The sequence below is a fragment of the Astatotilapia calliptera genome, chromosome 1, assembly GCF_900246225.1.
Source record: "Astatotilapia calliptera chromosome 1, fAstCal1.2, whole genome shotgun sequence".
Lineage (NCBI taxonomy): Eukaryota > Metazoa > Chordata > Actinopteri > Cichliformes > Cichlidae > Astatotilapia > Astatotilapia calliptera.
The window spans coordinates 24000182-24021341 of NC_039302.1; the positions used below are offsets into that span (position 1 = coordinate 24000182).

Sequence of the window (21160 nt, forward strand, 5' to 3'; positions counted from 1 at the left end):
CAGTGAAGCAGTTGGATTAATTATAACTCCAATGGAGGAGGGGAGCTGGTGCGTGTGTGACAAATGGAGAGTGTGTGCGTGCGTGTGTGTGTACATGCATGTTAGTGTGTATTACTGACGGATACACCGAAAGGAATGAAAGAGGAGGTGCCAAGGTGGTTATAATAACTCCATAGGAGGAGTGAGAGAGGATTAGATTAGAGTAGAAACAAAAAAACAAACAAAACAAAAACAGAGATGGATCTAAAGCAGGAGAGAAGAGAACCATATTTATGGTGAACTGATCAATCAGACAGAAAAAAAATCACAATGGGTCTGGCAACTCCTGGAATTCCTACCTGAAAGCAGCATACAGAAAGCAGGACAGCATTAACATGACTAATTATTCATTTATTTATTTTTTTAATATTCAGATCTTAGATCAAGGATTTCTTTGTAGATTATTTGTGTTGACTGTGGCTGTTTGTACACATCTAATTGCAAATATTTTGAAATATATCATGATGGGTAATTTATCAATAATGGACATATTGACTGATAAAAAGGGGTTGCTCTATATTTTACTTATCGAGCTGGGTTTCAATGGGAAGAGAGAAATATCAACACATAGTCTTACATAACCTGGACTGTCATTACAGCTCCTAACTATGGCCTGCAAGAGGTTGGAGGTAATGAATTGATTGCCTGTGTAAACAGAGGACTTAATCAGGTAATTTTTAATTGCATTCAGTAATTCAGTGGTTCCTTCCTGAACTTAAAATGCATTTCTGCAGCACCTGTGCTCACTGATATGTCAATGAAAATAGGAAAAGAGGAGGTAGGCTGACAAAATCTTGGATGCCTTGGTGGATGAGAGCAAATGAGCAGGGCCTCCTTGGGTACAGGCCGAAAGTAGAGAATGTGGATTAGGGAATGTGTTTGCGTGTGTGTGGGGGGGCTGAAGGGGTGGAGGAGCTGCAGAGCAAGGTTGAGCTACTTTTATGCACTTGCTGTGAACCATTTTGGATCCGGGGGCCAGTGAAACACCTAAAATGTAAAGGGACGGGCAGTTGTTGGGGAGCGCAAGAGGGAGACGCGCAAGAGGAGGTCAGAGGGGCCGAGGGGGAGGAGATTAGAGAGAGCAAGCCTGGAGCATAGAGGGAGGAGGAAGATGGAGATGAAAGGGTGTGTGCAGCAGGTGGCAGAAAAGATGAGTGCAGTTGGTCGGAAGATGTGTGACCGAGGCAGCTGAAGAGAGACAGAGACTTTGGAAAGGGTAGAATATTTTGGGGGGTTTGTGTGTTTTGAAAATTAGATGTAGTTTGGTGACAGAGAGCATTTTGGACACTTTTTAGACGTGAATAGGCTGAAGGAAAAGGGTATTTTCTTTGTAAAAGCTCCCTCAGTCTCTGTGGCTGCCTACCTGCAACTTTTCTAGTGAGGCTTTCTTCAGCTGAAAGTTTCAGGACTATCATGGGAGCACAGAGGGCGAGAGTGACAGGGAACGTGTAAGAATAGCACAAGCTCAGGCATTCAGTAGCTGGAACCAATACTCTTGCTGTACATGAGCGTGCTACCTTTTAAAGTGTGGCAGCATGCTCGACATGTACAGTAGATCTTTCTTTATTTTAAGAGCGAATAGGCAGGACTTGATGTTGGAGATTTAAATGAACTTGCTGTCCATTTTGCTGCTGTGAGGAGTGGCTGAGGATACTGAGGATGTTGTAAGTGGACAGGTAAAAATCGAACACAACCATAAAATATCAGCTCCTTTATCAGCTCTTGTTTCTCTTCATTTTGATTCAATCAGCTCATGGAATCACCCTCCAGTGCTCGGGGTGAGCATAACATGAAGATGGTAAAATGTCACCATGTGGGCAGTGTTATGGAAGATGATGGGCGGTGTGACATGCCAAAGACAGGCAGAGGTTGATGCATGGCTACCTATTCGGTGGATTTCTCAAAATTATATTGAGTCTTCTCTGCTTTATGTGACTGTAGAAATTCTCCTGAGATTCCTCCATATGGTGCTTTGGCATGACTGAGATTCAAAACGCAACGTAAATTATTCTGGTTATTTAGTTATATTTATTATTATATATTATATAGTTATATTCCTGTTTGTTTGTTTTTTAGCAATGTAAGGCTCTGTGTGGTGTTTCCAAGTGACAAATAAAGACTTTGAATGCTGCTGTGTAAGGCCAAGAAGGGTCAGGACCTCTTTTCTTGGCGTTCCTCAAATAGCTCAGTGTAGTCACGTGGGGATCGGTGAGGGGAGCTGCAGCACATGGAGCTGGAATTGGAGACCTGGTCTGGTGCAGGGGAGAACCCAAAGTCTATAGTCTTAAGCTGAATGCCAACTAATGGAAGCAGCAAGACATCAAAGTCTTGAGCAATATGTCAGAAATATTCCAAGATCAGATATTTAGACTTTAAATTAGATAGTCTTTTTTACAGCATTATTTGGTCACTAAGGTCAAGAATTAATAAAACTATTCATCAAATCATTGTTTTATTCCAGATGTTTTCAGTGTGGTTCAGTCTTGTGTGGATGTGCTATAAAACCTGTCATTTACAAAGCAGAACTGACAAATTTCAAATTTTAAAGACTTGATTCATCTTCATGGACTTTTAAGCTGCCCCCCCCCAGGTGTAACAAACGTTTTACAAGGATAAATATATCGACTGCATCCCTTCAATGCCACGACCTGTCTGTGTGCCAGCAGATGGGACAACAGTCTATTTGCAGCAAAGCTCACAGCACTGTCATCACAACCTACCAGCAGCTGAATACACATTAATCATATCACAACCATGAGGTTTCAGTCTGGTATGAAGGACTGAACCAGAAACCTGAAGTGAGAGCCTCACAGCAGGAAGGTAGCTCAGTGTATGAAGCAGCAGTGCCACCTAGTGAGAGCCTGAAACACTGCACAGGCACGCACTGAAACGCGGTTAGGTCAATGAACATGAGGAGAATTACTGACGTTTTGCACAAAGTAGTTGGACAACTGAGTTTTTTCATGACAAATTTAGCTGATAAAACATCTGGATTTCCCCCCCCCCAAGTGTTAACAATATAGAGGCTGTTCACCTGAACTCTCAATATGAAGTGAAGTGATGTCAGTGCAAATGAAGGAGCTCATCATTAACCAAAATAAACCAATCAGAGAGACTTTAACAGTGGTCAAATCACGGACCGGATACATTCAAGAATAAAAGCACTTCTCAGTCAGCAACACCAAAAGCCCTGAGAGGCACCTATAGTGGATAACTACAGAATTATTTCCCATGGATATTACATTGCAAGTTAGTGCAACACTTTTATTAAACTCCTTGAATTGAGGCTGAAAATGTAATCATCCAGATACTTATGTAATATGGATGAACAAATGTGATATAATGACAGAACGGCAGAGCAGCTGGGACTGCTTGATTCATCATCACATGGTTTCTGCTGGAACTGTAGTGGAAAGTCAATTGAAGAGTGGGAGTGTAACAGCTTCTTTGTAAACTGTTTAAATACTAGTGTGATGACCATTCAACTCATTCAACTCTCTCGGTTTGGTTTGGAGGTGGGCAACCCGTGTGACGCGGGGCTTAAGAGGAAGCACACCTGTCACCACGTGGCTGATTGTTTAAAATATGTCCCTTCTCTCCTCTATGCTACGCATGTGGTTTTGTTTAGATTTGTTTCTGGGAGCCAAAAAGGCCATCTTTATGTTGCAGTTTTGCCTGATGTATATTTGAGGATGAAGATGACTATTTCACCATTTTGATGTTATTGTCATGATTGGAGAAATATAAATCAGTTTCTTTATTTGGTTCACATTCAGAATTAACTTCACGATGGTCTTCATCTGCAGACAGATCCTCCTCCTCTATGATCAAAGTTGAATTTTAGAGCTTTCAGGGCTATGACCCTTTATTCTGCTGCTCATTCGGAAAAACTCTGACAGGAGAATGTCTCATATGTAGCTGTGGAATGTTGTCAGGACTCCACTGCAGAGATTCTTTACACGTTTTGCTCTCTTGCTGGCGAGTGTCCCCTCAATGTGGGTGGAGAAGAAGTCATAACGCCACCTGCATTCACGCGGTTTACACGAGGTCAATAGAACCTCATGTAGGGAGTGTTGTGCGTGTGGTGAAATGTGTCTCACAGCTGCACATAAAACAAATAGATTTTGACCCCTTTAACAACCACTTTGAATGCCAGGTCGAACTGACCCAAACACTATCTATGTGATATAAACATGCAGGGGTTAAAAAATACTTTAAAAAATCGAAGGGAAAATTTTTTTTTAACTTTAAAACAGGCCAGTTTGACCCGCAACATAAAAGGCCTGTTAATCATTGGTTACTAAGCTCTGGTTCTCTTCACAGTGTCTTTTTGTCCCATCTCCCTCCCCAGATCCCCAAACCTGTCGTGGCAGACGGCCGCCCCTCCCCAAGCCTGGTTCTACAGGAGGTTTCTTTCTGTTACGAGGACGTTTTTCCTTCCTACTGTTACCAAGTACTTGCTCATAGGGGTTCATCTGATTGTTAGGGTTTTCTATGTTTTTTTTACTTTACAATATTAAGCACCCTGGGGTGACCTTTGGTGTAATTTGATTCTATGGGGACTAGTAGCTGTGTATGATAACAAACCACTTACAAAAAATTCACATAAAACTCACACACACACACACAGCAATTTATTAGTATTTTACTTTATTTATCTTTACACAGAAGTATCATAATAAACCCACCGTGTCATATTTATATGTCACTATTTACAAGTTAGAAAAAGAAAAAGAAACTTGCAGCTGTGAGTTGTGTGAGCACATTGACCTGCTGTCAGCTGGACGTTCAGCATTTACTTTAGTGTGGAGTGAATTTACTCTCCAGCTTCTCCAGTTTAGCAAAAAGACATTCAAGGCAACTTTTCAAGTAAACTTAGCTCTAAAATGTGGACTAACATGTCGCAATGATGTGAAACTCTAATGTGATTTGAGTAAAATTGTTTTTCCTTCTAAAGTGAAAAAAAAAAATGATAAAGAAGAAACGGGTCCACAATAAACCACCTTGTGTTCAATATACTTAACATAAAGAACACACAGATAAAATCCACCTGAAACACAGGCTACACGCTGCAATGAATAAATAAATAACTCTAAAAGTGATAAGTCACTGCAGATCAATGCCGGATTAATTTCCCCTAAAACTACATCTGCATTAGTGTCACTTATGAGCCACCTCACATCACTGCCTACAAACTGTGAGCTAAATTGATATTTTAGCCAGTTGTCATAGACAGTTTCCAACGATTAATTAGTTCAAAATGGACCAGAGTGTCCAAAAGTAACAAACAGCAAATATGTGTAAGACAGCACTATAACATCTATATTAATGATACGTGATAAATTATACGAGTCCTTCATGTTGCTTGTTTTTTCTCACTCACTGAAATATAAAAGGAGTTTAGTAACTAATGCAGACTTGTCATCAGTAATGTTCCCAGCTACTCGTTACAAAGGTTAACTGGGCTCTACAGCGACAAATCAAAAGGAGCCGTTTCTGATAGAGAAGCAGGGAATTTGGCCTCAGGACATTTACATGTCTGGGTTAAAAATGAAGGAATATCCTCTCAAACAGAATCTCAGTGAGACGTGAAGAGGGCATTTATGAACCTAATATTTATGCAGGAGTGTCATCGCTTCTGAGTCTGTGTCTTATAAGCTTCAGCACTGTAGCTACATGTAGATGGTTACATGTCTATAGAGAACTTAAAGCCAGCCAAGTGCACATCCAGTAAACACCCGGCTGTGCACAGAGGAGACGATTGTGCCACATAGGCAGTTTTAAGCAGCGTCATCTGTGCTCACATGTACACTCACATGTCTAAAGGTGCAATGCCGTTTTCGGCTTTTCCAAATTAAAAGGTTAAACTCTCATCTGCGCTGCATAGCTTTCTGAAAACAATATAAGATGATGAAAATGTGGATTTCTGACAGTGAAATAGACGTTTTGATGATACGCAGACCTGCACAGACGCTATTGACTTGACTCCAGTGTCCTTCCTCCTTGAGAGCAGCAGATCTCCAAACATAAAAGTGTCTGCTCAGCAGCCTCAGTCAGCTTTACCCTGCATCTGAACTCATTTGTATTACATTTGACAAACAAAGACAGTAGAGTTCAACAGTTTCAAGGCTGTCAGTTAAATCCTGAACACAAACAGCTACACGAGTGTAACTGGTTTAGACTAAAACTGACAAATGTGCTTACATTAATCAAAATGTATTAAAATAGTGTTCAGTCCTGTTTTACAAGGGTGTAAACACCACATACATATATATAAATATATATATATATATATATATAGCTGCTCATTTGTTTCATTAGTTCTTTAGACTCTAATATGACAGTAAAAGGCTTCAAGTCTTTATAGAAAAAAAAAAATCAGCTGTAGAGAGACAAAAACAAATATACATTTAGCAGAGTTGTAAAAATCAATCTGGACTGTTTTGGTAACTTGACCAAAAAAAAAAAGAAAAAAAAGAAATCCAGATGCAGACACAGTGTCACATTTAAATTCTTCAAAATTCCTCCTGAACGTCTGAATGATAGAAAACAGGATTTGAGCTTTTCCCCTAAAACTGTAGTTATAAGTCCTTTCTCTTAATCTCACCTTCTTCAGCATAAGATGAGATATTTTCAAAAAGTACTGAGTGATCCACATGTGATGCTATGTACGGCAGTCTTTTCAGCAACGAGACAGAAAGAAAAGCTTCAGCCTTAAATAAAATTTGATTTTTTCCAGTGGCTTCCCTTCAACTGGAGTTCAAAGGTTATCACAGACAGTGACCTCACCTCCTGATTTCTCTATCATTCACGCATCCGTGCTCCCTGTCCTATCAGATAAGTGCTCGCTGCTGCTCTTCCTGTAGAAACGCCTGTTTCTCCATCAGCTTCCTGAATAGTCCTTGCCTGTTTCCTAGCAGCTCAGTAGGCTGGCCACACTCAGCTATGCGCCGCTGGTCCAGCACAGCAACAGCGTCCGCGTTCTTAATCGTAGAGAGACGGTGAGCGATGATCACGACTGTCCTCCCTGTTAAAAGGACGACAACAGCACGAAATAAAATATAAGTGTGGTTACGTATGTGTGACGCAACAGGAAAGGCAGGGAAAGCAAAGCGGGTAAAGTGTACCTTCCATCAGACGCTCCAAAGCCTCCTGGACAAGAAACTCATTCTCAGCATCCAGCGCACTACAGAAAAATGAAGATTAAAATAAATTAATATCCACCTTTAAACTAAGTTTCTATCACAGGTTACTTACAATCCGTATTCATGTTCAGATGAGCAAACAATGACAAACAAATCAACAAAGTATGATAAGTTATAATTCATTCCCCGTCTCTCACCTGGTAGCCTCATCTAAAAGCAGGATCTTTGGATTCTGTGGAAAGAAACCACAAATATGATTAAAAGACACCATTTCACACAAAAAGGAAATCTGGAAAAAGAGTAGAAGATTCTAGTCAAAATAAATCTACTCAAGTTCTTCGGTGAATGCAATGATTCTAGATGCGTAAAACAATTACGGTCTATTTACCTTGAGTAGAGCTCTGGCTATGGCTATCCTCTGCTTCTGACCACCTGACAAACAGACACAAGGTAATTATGTGCACAGTCAGAGTCAAGTTAGTCAACAGCAGCTAAAAACCCCAGAAAGAAATAATGAAATGATGCTCTGATAGCGCGAGCTTTCAAAAAAGAAACCTGCGCCCATTTAAGGAGTTTAAATCAATCAATCAATCTTTATTTATAAAGCACTTTTCATACAGAGAAAATGTAGCACAAAGTGCTTTACATAGTTAAAAGCAGCCCACCCCACCCTCCAACTCACTCCCCACACTCTCAATACACATATATCCCCCCACCCACACACACATACACACACGCGCACACTTAAAGAGTAAAAATTGGGCTGGGCTCGCATGAGCCAAGTGAGGAAACACTATAACAGGGAGCCGTCTGCACCGGGAGCCGGTCACAGACCGCAGCCTCCAGGCTGGGCACACAGCAGGAGGGAGGCAAAGAAGCCCCCCAACCAGGCTGAGAGGACCCCAGAGACCCAGCAGCCACGGTCAATAACAGCCCCGGTGCAGAGAGCGCCCTCCGAGGAAACACTGGAGATATGACGCAATACAATATATATAGGGTAAAATGATAAAATAAATAAGAACAGGATACAATATAAATATAAATAGAATAAGAAGATTAAAAAACGAATAAGAATAAAATCAAACAAATATTAGGTAAATCCTAAATTAATAATAGAATAACAGGATAGAATAAATAAGCATAAAAAAAATAAACGCTAAGTAAAAGCTAAATTAAAAAGGTGGGTCTTGAGCCTGTTCTTAAAAACATGTACGTTCTCTGCGGCCCTGAGCTCCTCCGGCAGGCTGTTCCACAGACGAGGACCATACCACTGAAACGCTGCCTCTCCGTGAGTATGTGTCCTGACTTTAGGGACAATCAAAAGGCCAGTATCAGAGGACCTCAGGGTCCGTGAGGGTTCGTATCGTAAAAGCAGATCTTAGAGATAAGAAGGCCCAAGACCATTAAGACATTTAAAAACCAATAAAAGAACTTTAAAATCGATCCTGAAACACACGGGGAGCCAGTGCAGCGATTCTAAAACCGGTGTAATGTGGGCCCGCCCTCTGGTCTTCGTCAGCACACGAGCTGCCGAGTTTTGCAAGAGTTGTAAAGTTGAAATATTCTTCTTAGGAAGACCAGAGAGCAGGGCATTACAGTAATCAATGCGACTGGTAATAAAAGCATGCATCAGCATCTCCGTGTTGGCCCGAGAGAGAATAGGGCGGACTCTGGCTATATTTTTTAGATGATAAAATCCAATTTTAGTTACATGTTTAATATGTGGGATAAAACCAAGCTCAGAGTCAAAAATAACACCCAGGTTTTTCACTTGTAGCGAAGGACATAGTGAAAATGCCTCTAATTTAGGCAAGAGTTTCTCTCTCTGAGCCTCAGGACCGACAATTAAAACTTCAGTTTTGTCCTGGTTAAGTTGTAAAAAGTTTTCTGCCATCCAAGATCTTATATCCAAGATACAGTTAAAAAGGGCATCCATTTGTCTGGTGTCATCAGGAGACACGGAGATGTACAGCTGCGTGTCATCAGCGTAACTGTGGAAGTTCACTCCATGCCTCCTGATGACACCGCCGAGAGGGAGCATATACAAATTAAAAAGTACAGGGCCTAGAACCGACCCTTGAGGCACACCACATGTCATTTTATGGATCTTAGAGGAGCATGTATCCATACTCATGTATCCATAAAGTCTAAAGATAGAGCTTCTGAACAGGTAGTATCAAATATTAAAACATAAAATGATTTTGGAGTTTAAATCCATCCATTCATGATGAGAATTTTGAACATGCTTCCTCAGTAATTAAAACAAATTAAATGAGGTCTATTGTGTTCATGTTCAGCTCCATATTTTTACTCTTAAATATTTAATTCATGGCACTAAATATATATTTTTTAAATTTATCTTATACTGGGAGCATTTAGAGCAGTCTAAGGCACTACAGTGAAAGCACAAATAAATGTCTAAGGAATTGGACAGATGAAAAAATAGTTCCCATTCAAGTCTCACAAATAAAACTTTCTGTAGTGTCGGCTCATAAATAGTTGATTTGGTTCCTCACCTGACAGCAGCACTCCTTTCTCCCCCACCACAGTGTCAAAGCCTTTAGGAAACGTCTGGATGAAGTCATAGGCGTTGGCTACTTTGGCTGCTCTGTAGACGTCCTCTGTGGTTACAGCATCTGGATCCGTCGCTCCATAAGCGATATTCTCTCTGATAGAGCAGGAAAAGAGCACCGGCTCCTGTAAGAGGGAGGCGAAAAGTGCAGCAGGGGTGAGAGGTCATGTATTGTAATACATTATGCATTGCTTTTGCCGTATTTAACTTGTGTGGTGTGCGTTATATCTGCTGTATAAAACAAGTTAACCATTAAAGTATTACCTGGCTAACAGTTCCAATGTGACTTCTGAGCCAGTAAGGATTTAAATCCCTGATGTCATGACCGTCGATGGTGATCACACCTGAACAAAAACATTCATGTCAAATCCATTTTATCAGTAGCTTCAAGTGTTACAGTCACGGCGGAGAGGACAGAACGAGCTCGTTCTCACCAGCATCGGGGTCGTACAGCCTGAGAAGAAGTGAAACCATGGATGATTTCCCAGATCCACTCGCCCCCACCACAGCCATGATGCTACCGGCCGGGACCAAGAGATTCAGATTCTGGAAAATGGGGGCTTCTTTACGTGTCGGGTAGGCAAAAGAGACATCACAGAACTTGAGCTGGCCTTTCAGCTGGTCCGCTGGGAGGATTTTACCTTCTGTGGAGGAGCAGAGGATTTTATTGTATTAAACCAGACAAAGCTTAAAACTCGACTCGAGATTGATTTTAAACAGAAATCGTACATTTAAACACGTAAATGTGAGATGAATGTTTCTAGGAGAGATGTTCGAAATGTTAAATCAACTTGTGTTTTATAGTAGCAACTTGAAACTATCAATAAAACCTCTGAAAATTAATATACAGCGTAAACGCACTTCTATGCAACAACGTCATACTTTGCTTATAAAAGCATCTGTACCACTTTTTGTGTTTCTGACCTACAGTTTGTTCTGGTTTGAAAAGAGTCTGAAAACTTGCTTTAGGTTATTTATTTCATTAAGGAAAAATGAAAGCAAAATGCTAAACGTGTCAGGATTTGCATTTCTGACGCTTCTCCATCTGAGAAGTTTTACTGTACTTGAAGCTCAGTTGTGGCCTGTAAATAAATTAGGGGCCTGTGTTTTCAGTTCAGACAACAGTGAGAGAAACATTAGCACAACTAGGCAGGTTGCTACAATTTGTTTGCTCCAGTTTGCCCCAGATTTTAAAGCACACCTGACAACAGGAGCCGTTTAGCTCAAACTTGAGGAGCAGACCTGGTAGTCGGATCAGTTCGATGTTAGATTAAGTTGCCGCCACAAACAAAACCACTCGAGAGTTCTGTGGCCAGGCTAAGATCACGTACTCAGGTTTCAGAGCAGTTATTGCTCAGCTCCCCAAACAAACCAGAGACCCATTAAATTGATCGTCCCTCCTCCCCGCTCTCCTGCTGGCCTGCACTTCGTTAACCATCTCAACTCCTCTCTTTCCACGCACACACGGTAAGACCTCCCCATGGCCACTCATAGGGAACCAATGTAATTAAGCAATAGATAAACAATATAAACAATTAAGTTCCTGTTTTTCCACTATCGACATTGGGTCCACAATGAGGATAAAAAAAAAAAAAAAAAAAAAAAAAAGATATTTTCTTTATGATTTATAATTACAGCACAGTCTGGGCTATGAACTACCAGAGCCTTTTCTTTTATTTGTATTTATTTCTTAAAACTTTAAGCACAAAGAGTCGTGCTGACTCTGACTTTATAATGTAGGAAAACTGAGAGGCACTGTTAAATTGCACTTCTTTACACTGACAGAAAGGAGAGTTTCAATGGTCTGTATGTGGCATCTCTGGTATAATGGACCTGGTCCAAGACTCACTTGAACTTGACTTTAGAGGTAAAATGTGCTCAGGCATTATACAAATACACTTTGAGTGAGTAGTAGTACAACATAACACGCGCAGGTATAAATCAGAATAATAAAATGTTGTGTGTACTGACCATTTAGAGGAAACTCAGGCTTTCTGTCCAGCAGCTCCCAGAGCCTGGCCCCGGCTCCAAAACCCTTCATCAGCTCAGAGTAGAACGAACTCAGACCTGCAAGTAAAACATAAAACCAGCGTGCTGTCAGCAACTGCACATCCACATGCTACATACACTGGTATGTATGTATGAATATGTATATCTTACCTGCGATACTGATGCCCACCCAAAAGGTGTACATGAGGAAGGATGAGAGCTCTCCCACAGTCATGTGCTGACTGGCCATCAGAAGGCCTCCTTTGTAGAGCACCGACAGGATCATCATGTTACCACTCAGACCAGTCTGAAATACACACGCACGCACGCACACACACACCGATCACATGTTATCTAATTAACATAACATTTGGGACCACTGCTCCTCAATTACACTGATAATCATCTATTAGGGAACCAGCACAACGAGCTAAATGTTGAGTTTTCTCACCAGTCTCTGTCTTAATGCCTGTTACAAATATTGCACATTTATCTGGTGCCTCACAACAAACAAACTCATCAGCCCTGCAATAAAAGGTAACACACAGTGCATGTTTATTGTTGACAGTGCATCACATGGTGTTGATTAAATGCTTTATATATGATCACGTTCATAAAAGAAGGAGAGTAATCCAAGCTATGAAAAGAGAAGACGTGCAGGTTTTATAGACTACGTAACTGTTTAAAAGCTATAACGCTGGACATGCTGCGTTGCGCTTTATTTAACTTTTAATGCACACAGGCTGGTTTAAATATTCTCCGTCGTTGCATGGAGAACTGAATCAAACGGCAATTATGGTGCAACACCTCCTTGATTGTGACAAGCTCAAACTATGGGGCAAAAAGCAGAAGCTTGAGTGCAACACCTCATTTGCTAACGTATTTGATTTGCATCACTGAAAGGACACAAACGTACTCACCACTCCAAAGAAACCAGCCCGCATCACAGCCTCCTTCTTAGCCAGGCCGAGGACGTGGTCAGTCTTCTGTGTGTATTTGTCGACTTCTGACAGCTCCTTACCGAAAGCTCTGACTGTCCGCATGTTGCTGATTCGCTCCTCTGCCAACTACACACGAACGTGATTTTATTAGGACTTCACTGATTGAAAATCAAATTATCAACAAGAAAATTTACTCTGTCTGCCTATTTAATTAAGTTACCTAAGGAAGTAAAGCACTTATATGACATGTACACAAAACTAAGGATCTACTGCACAACACTCTGTTATACTGACTGCCTTCAAAGCCACTTTGAATTACATTCACCACACTTAGTAAACTATTTAAGCTATGCACTATAGTCATATATTTACATGGCTCTATATTGTAGTTTATCTTTATTATACATTTTCAACTTATTTTTTACTTTTATTGTATCTTTTTATTATTTAACCTATCAAATTATTGTTATATTTAATAATATTTAATTTGTGAAGAATTGAAAACTTTATTTGTAGGACTTACATGGGATCTTTTTTGAAAAGGCCAAAAACACTGGGTAACTACCCTTAAAAACCAAAACACTGGATCATAACAATAATCCTAGTAATATAAATTCAAGCTGTTTAACCCAGATGCGGTGTCGGTCTGTTTGCGTACCTGTGTGGCTTGTGCGAGTGCGTCCTGTGTGCGCTTGGAGATTGAGCGAAGGTATCTGCCATAGATGACAGCAAGACCGGCCATAGGAGGAACAATCAGCAACACAAAGCTCGCAAGACTGGGCGAGACGTAGAACTAGAAGAAGAGAGAAAGAAGCGAAAACAGGAGTTCTGGTGAAGGAAGTTTATAGAAAATGGTTTCACAGTAACAACACAGCTGATGACCTTTAAGAGTTTGATAAAGATGCAAAACATGAAAGAAAATATATTTACTCATTTACCATCCTAAGTCACGATAATACTCCACACCAAACATCAAGGGCCAATACACAATCTACACCAACCACAAGAAGACAGAGTGTTATTTTATTTTGGCGTTGTTTCAGTATTACTACTGAAAAGTTTAATCGAGTTAATCAGCAACATTAAAACCTCAGTTATAGCTCACTTGACAAGGAAGAAAATCTTTTCTTCTTCAAATAGTAAAAGTTAAACTTGTGTTAAAATTTTAAAAAGTTGCCGGTTTCGCTCTGATCTGATTGAATCCACTGTAGAAGCCACTGTGCGGAAATCTGGGTGCATTTTTGTTGTTAAGCGTGAAAGCATTTAAATCAGTGAGGTCACAGTGACACATCACAAGACTTAGACAGCTAATGGAGCTATTGTGATCTGTGATACTCTGATCCACCCAGTTTAACAGCTGATTACGGTAATTACTTCCATTCATTTCCTTGACCATTTACAAAAAGTGGAAATACATTTACTTCCTTACAAGAAGTAAAAACACCTTGTAAAGGGGGAGAGGTTAAACCATGAAGAAAATCTTATAAAGTATGAAAATGGGTAGAATGAACTATTGATAAACCAGTTTATTAAAAGGCCAGTAAGCAAGCAACAATTTAGCAACCTCTCTGTCAAAACTCTACATGATTTATATTCACATATACACATTTTGTGACTTTAGTAATGAGCATTGTTTGTCAGAGACGTGGCAGCTCCTCACACTCATTTCCTCATGCTAATAATTATTTTGGTAAACCTGCTGTACAACAGTTTTATAGTCTAACAATAGCATTGTGACCACAAGCACGCAGCAGAGAATGAGAAGCTGCAGATCAGACACAGAAAAAATAATAATAAGACACTTCAAAAGCAGACATGCTCTGCTCCAGTGCTGCTCAATGACTAAAACAGAGCTTTAATGTAAGAGAGAGCGTGAGAGATATACAAGGAAGGTTTTTTTAAACAGGAACTACGTGACATTTCAGCTTGAAGATGACATTTCCAACAATTCTTTGCTTCCAGAAGTCACACGGATAAGAGCAAAATACTTCACCGCTGTGTGTGTGCCTTTTCAAAAGGCTCATTCTGAGGAGGATAATTATCTTTGTGGCTCCAGGACATTGACTTTATAATATTTATGTCCATAGTAATCATTACACAGTTATTTAATCAGCAATTTTTTATGCTTCCTCCCTCATTCACAGGGTTTTTCCAGGTTCCCAGCTGGTCTTCATGTAGACGTACAGTATTTTTTATATTATATAAAATACACTTTAGCATTTTTCTGTTGTTTTTTGACACTTTATGACAAAAAATATTTATGACTGAGCAACTTAAAACCTATTTTTAAAACATCACATTGTGATTTTCCTTTGGTGTAAGCCCAACTGTTTTACGTATTATTTTTTTTATATACCACTGGATTTGGTGCGTGCACTAGTGGCATATAAAACCTGACTTATAAATAATGTACAGATCCATGGATCAAGGTTCAGCTGAAAGTCTGGGATATTTTAAGAAGAGAAGATAAACTAGAGGATAATTTACAAATACATGCTGAGGTTAAGCCTAATGAAATGGATCAAGTTTGAGGAAGGTCTGTCACTGTGAAAAACAGGACTTTTTCAGATATTTGAACACACCATTAGACACAGACTAGATCTTAATGACCCAATATTGAAAATATTCCTTGATGCTTACCAAAGTGATTCAACTAAGGGCAACATCTCTAAAATTTATAAAAATAAAAAAAAAAAGCATTTGACCAAATAATTAAATAAATATATTCACACCATGGAATCATTAAAGAGAAATGCAGGGAAAAAAGGAGCAATTTCTTAATATCCAATGAGAACTAGTTGAATGTATTAAATTTCAGTGGAAATATACATATTCTCGGATAGTGAAAGAACTTGAATTGGCATATTTAATTTGTTTGTTTATCCCACCACAACTGAAAGCACATTTTGAAGGAGGAGATTCTAAACGTGGCTGTGTGGGTTCCAGGAAACCAATCACTGGCATATATTCTGGGAATGTCAGCTGATGAGGCCCTATGACGCAGACATTCACTAATTCACTTCTCACAAAGGGCTGAAACACATACTTAACACTCATCTACCTTTGCAGCTCTCCTCTGATACACTCTAATGAATACATATTTGATATTCTGCCTGCAAAAAAAAAAAAAAAAAAAAAAAAAGCACTCACTAAAGACATTAGTTGCTGCCTAAAGCACCCACAATTCATGAGTAGATAGATATATTATATCATCAATTCGAAGTCGCTCTGAAAATTCTTCATAACTTTGTGTGTGCACTCCATCCCTCCCAGAATAGATTACATGAGACTTTCATATTTCTGTAAAAGCCAACAGAAGATATGAGATCGTACTGGCTCCGAATTTGCATTTATGAATATCAACTGCAAATAAAGAATTCAAACAAACAAACAAACAAAAAACAATAATAGAGGGTTCAGATATGACCTGAGGGACAAGAGCAACACACTCGGAGGGGATGTACTCACCATCATGCTGACACCAGCAGCTGCCTGGGCAACGGCTCTCAGCCCATCTGACAAGTTGTCTGTGATTGAGCGGCCCACCACGGCCGTGTCAGCAGAGAGACGGTTTATAAGCTCGCCAGTCCTATTCTTGTCAAAGAATGCCACTTCCTGTCTGAGAATGGAGGAGAAGACGGAGGCACGGAGATTACGAACAATCTGTTGCCCTGCAGAGAGATGGGAAACGTGATCAGAGAGGGAGAAAGCAACTGCTGCTGTGCAAAATTACATGCACTTGGCCATGCCAGAAAAACGTCTGGTTCACACTTGATTATGTTCGGGTAAGTATTTGGCCAATTGTAAATTCAATGTTTACAGGTGTTATTAATTAACTAAAGAGATAGAATAACATTTTGGGAGATTCCCTCATTCATGTCCATCCATCCATTGAGAGGTTGGGTAAATCCTGTAACACACATGCTCACATCTACAGCCAATTTAGATTTCCAAGTATGAAAAGAAGTCACACAGCCTCAGCCAGACAGGAGGTTGGGACGTCTTGCTCTTCATCCCACCCCCCAACACTCTAATGTTACTCTTGGCTGAGAAAGAAAAAGAAGCAGAGACTCCAGGAAGTCTCTGTGCTGGGATAATGGCTGGCAAAAGTTACTACAGCTTCTAAGTTTTCCATAAAACCACCTCTTTGTAGTTGTGACATTTATGTTTTTGAATAAATAAACAGGGCAAGACACGAGGCTCTCTGTGGTAACACAATCACATCAAAGCCTTCAGGTCACACTGTAAGACTGACCTTTAGATCCAACTCTTTGCAAACAATCTCTTAAATAAATAATTCCTTAAATGGTTGTTTGGATTATTTCCCTGAACTATGAAGATTAAAGCACAGACCATGAGGAGAGAGCTCAAATTTAACTGTAGTCTCAGCTGTCCAGTGTTTTTAATTTTTTAATAGTTACCCAATTAAGTGCCTTCGTTTACGTCAGGTGAGTAAATCTCACCTGAGGACTGCATGAGGTAGACTCTGGCGGCATTACACGCTCCACCACACAGAAACACCCCCGCCAGCATGATACACAGCGACGTCAACGAGGCCGTCATCGTCTCGGCGTCTGATGCACTGGCGTAAATGGTGTCAATCACTCTGCCCAGGAAGAAGGGAGCTGACATCGTTACTGCACTGGAGACAGTCAGGAAGCCTATAGCAGCTGTGGTGGATAAAACAACAAAAAGAGAGAAAAATCAGAACCAAAGCAAAAATGTGACACTTTAAATATGTGTGAAAAATAAAAACCCAGGGCTAGAAATTATTAAACAAAGTCTTATCTTCTTCTTTGAAAGAGTTATACCAACACAACTACTATGGGAGGTTTTTCTAATGTCACAGATATTTTAAACAGAGCAAAGAGGAGCAAGAAAGGTTTATAGTAGGCAATGAATACCATTTGACTTCAACATGTACAGCTGCAGTCTCGACATGAGATCAGATGAGGTTAATGTAAGCCAGAGATACTAAAGAACTGTGAACCCTAAAGAAATGCAACCCTAACCTAAAAGAAAATACAATGACCACTTTGTAAAGTACAGTGAGGTGACCGGTTGTCACTGATTACAAAAAACATGGTAAAAGTGTAGACACTGTTTTACTTCAACTGATTGTTACGCTTGCATGCACATGACATGAGGGTTGGGAAACAGGAGGACTTACGAAAACCTTATAAAACTACAAATAAACTTCTACAGAAACAGGAAGTAACCTCTTGTTTAATGTGTGAGGTCAGCTTTGGCAAGCAGAAATAGATTTGTGATTTTATTTTTGTAATATTTGTGCCATCATCAATCCAGAGAACAGAAGAAATGAAGTGTGCCAGAACACCATCAGCTCTGAAACTTAACCCGACACGCAAAAACCTCCAGGGGAGCTTGAAGGTTTTCAGACCAATAATAATAATAATAATAATAATAATAATAATAATAATCCACAGCTATTTACACAACATAAGCAGGGGTTTTCCAGGCTTAAAATGGACCTAATGGTGTCAGCTATGCACATAAGTGTGAATGAGCTGTGTATGGTTAGGACAGCAAGTCTATATTGCCTTGGTTAATAGACATCTGTCCATTTTCTGACATTGCTGCCCATTTTGTGAACAAAACTGAAATTTAAACTGAGCAGAAGGCTAACACGTTTTTTGCGGGCATCGGGAAAAAAGAAGGAAAGGATCAACTTTCATAATGCTGTAAATATCCTAAAGGTAACTGATAAAGTGTGTCAGCAGATAGAGACACTATCAGCCGGGCACCAAAATCATTGTTTACAACGCTTTAGGACTCTGCAGCACATGTCACAGAGTAGCATCACAGCTCACAGACTAGAGTGTGGGGTTTGTCATGCATATAATGTGTTTGGCACTCAACATAACTAAAAAAACAAACAAAAACGAACTGATTCCACAGTAACACATTTACTTTGGGCACCTGTTTTATTTGAAGTCTTTCCTACTGTTCAAGCCTACTATTATTTCTTTCTTTTTTCCTTTTAAATCCCTAGCACTGCTTTTTTAAGTTTAAAAATACATTCACGTCATGTCAAGTTTAAAAATAAATTTACATTTTTTTTAATGATTGTAAATCACCTACAGCAGTCCACATTTTGCGAGTCAGTGATATTTAAATTATAAAATGCAAAATCAACGTATATTTCCCACAAAAGGGAGTATCAGACACAGTTTTCTAAAATTACAATAAAAGTGACACCTTGTTTTTATTAAGGTTAAAGCACTTTAAAAATAAGAAATGCTTTTTACTCTGTCAGTGAAACACCTAAAGTTAATGATCCAGTTATGTTGTTGATGGTTTTTGTTAATGGCTACACCTTAAGGTAAAAGGTCACATAAAGTTTACCTGCCAGTCTTCCTCTCTCCGGGTGAGCCAGTCTCAAAATCCTTTTAACATCCTCCAGGGGGACCGTGGTGGGGGCCTGGCTTCTTTCTGTGTCCGCCTGGGTCTTCACTGATCCGGCAGGTGAGGGTGTAGAGGCCGCTGAAGAGCTAGCAAAGGCAACAGGTGTGCGAGCGAGAGTCCGGCTGTGTGCGCAGAGCACAGGGACACCCGTGAGGGGGCTGCGCGGTAGGACCGTAATGTAGGGCCTGGGAGCCCACACAGGGAATGCCAGGGTCGGATGGAGTGAGGATTTGAGCCCGGATGACTGCCTCGTCCTCCGGAGGGCAGCTGAGAAGGTCGGACGATGCTCCAGCCATAACAACCTAGAATGCATTAGCTTCAACCTGGATAGATGCACTTTGTGTGTGCAGCCTGGCACGCGTATTAAAAGACACATCGTCCTATTTCACAGCTATTTACCAGATAATATATGATACTTGATGATTTCGTCAAAAAATATAAATAAATCTCTTTGTATTGCTTTCTCCGGACTCAGTCTTTGAGGGTGTCGATGTGTTTCTGGTTCAGTAAGTCCACCAGGAGAAACATTTTTGGACATCCAGCCGGTCTGCCAACACACCGTGTCCTCCCGTACAGCTTGTAACCGCTACATTGTCGCTTTTAGACCGTTGCTGTCAATTTTATCTGTTCCTGACAGCCACCTTTTACCCACTTTATCTCTTATCACCGAACAGCTACCAACACCCCGCCTGTCGCTCTCATCTGCCGCTAAAAGTCCGTTTGGCAGGCGGGTGAAGTGAAAACACCAGCTGCCAAATACTGACCAACAGAAAGTCCGCTGGAAAGGATAGACCTACTTTAACGAAGAGGGTAAAAGATATAAACAGGAACGGTGACCCTGATTTGTCTCGCGTACACAAGATACCTCTTCCAACTCAACGCCGACTTCAATGGCTGACGATATAAACTTTCCCAGACATAACCAAACAATCCCAGATCACTCGCACATGGTGGCTCATAAATCTCATCTCATAAATTCACCCTTTATAGAACATAGAAGATGTATAAAACTTTTTTTTTTAAAGAGACATTTTACTATTCTGTGAATATGTTTCATCTTGTCAAAAATAAGAGTTCGTTTTAATTTTGAAGGCAGCAACAGGTTTCAATAATCTGGGATAGAACCGTGTTTATCACTGTGTAGCATCCCCTCTTCTTTTAACAACCATCTGTAAACATCTGGTAACAGGAGACCCACTGCTGGACTTCTGGGAGCAGAATACTGTCCTATTCTTGTCTGATAGAGGTTGCTACCTGCTTAAAAGTCCTTTTTTGCTGTATTCTTCATTTCATGATGCTCCAAATGTTTTCAGTTGGTGAAAAGTCTGGACTGAAGGCAGGGCACTGCAGCACCTGTACTATTCTACTATGAATCCAAACTGCTGCAGTAGGCAGTTTAGCATAGTATTTGCTGAAATATGCCAGTTTACCTAGTGACACCTCCACCTCGTCCATTTCCTCTCGTACCCACATTTTCCAGTACAAATTAATTTCCCTCCCCTTCTCTTCTAGGCAATAATATAGTGGGGGGTGCTTTGTATAGTAAATCTGACTGACTGTCAGAACTGAGATTATGTAAAACAAAACTTTTCTTTCTGTGAGATTGTTCACCATAGTAACATGATTATTGCTGTCATATCTGCTTTGTATGGGTAAAACAGTCCTCTCTCGTGTGCTTTCTGGTTAATTGCATCATTTTCATTTTCTCCAGAGAAAAAAGGAATCACCACATAGCTGCCCACATCTGTATCTGCCTATTTCCTGTAATTTATTTGAAACCTGCTGCAGGCTCCCTTCCTCTCTTCCAGGTGGCTGTGTTGTCAGTGAAAACTGATTTATCTATGTCCCCTGATACCTGATTAAATATATCATTAGTCATGATTAGAACGAGCAGTGGGTTGATTAAATTACCCTGAGCTATTCCAGCCAAGTCCTTGATTTATGCTCATCTTTTTAATGGTAAATGGTAAAATGGCCTGCATTTGTATAGCGCTTTTCTAGTCTATAGGACCCCAAAGCGCTTTACACTACATTCAGTCATTCACCCA

The 21160-nt window shown here is 40.2% G+C and overlaps 1 protein-coding gene across 1 annotated transcript; it reads right to left on the reverse strand.

The window, feature by feature from the left end:
* Positions 1-4672: 4672 nt before the first annotated feature.
* On the reverse strand, positions 4673-21113 carry abcb10 (ATP-binding cassette, sub-family B (MDR/TAP), member 10). The gene is made up of 14 exons (XM_026170849.1): positions 19053-21113; positions 17150-17356; positions 16155-16357; positions 13345-13479; positions 12666-12812; positions 11917-12052; positions 11728-11823; positions 10191-10400; positions 10021-10100; positions 9701-9881; positions 7573-7616; positions 7382-7416; positions 7167-7225; positions 4673-7066 (listed from the first exon to the last, which is right to left on the reverse strand). Exons 1-14 carry the CDS (start codon positions 19486-19488, stop codon positions 6873-6875), a joined length of 2163 nt encoding a protein of 720 aa, XP_026026634.1. The 5' UTR covers positions 19489-21113; the 3' UTR covers positions 4673-6872.
* Between the last annotated feature and the right edge of the window lie 47 nt (positions 21114-21160).

What these genes read in the sequence shown, in the direction of transcription:
- abcb10 (XM_026170849.1), bottom strand. Translation starts at nt 19,488, where the DNA reads ATGTGTCTTTTAATACGCGTGCCAGGCTGCACACACAAAGTGCATCTA. An exon ending in GAAAGGAGTGCTGCTGTCAG is followed by an intron (nt 7,617 to 9,700) that starts GTGAGGAACCAA and finishes TCTGTTTGTCAG; the next exon opens with GTGGTCAGAAGCAGAGGATA. An exon ending in CTTTTAGATGAGGCTACCAG is followed by an intron (nt 7,226 to 7,381) that starts GTGAGAGACGGG and finishes ATTTTTCTGTAG; the next exon opens with TGCGCTGGATGCTGAGAATG.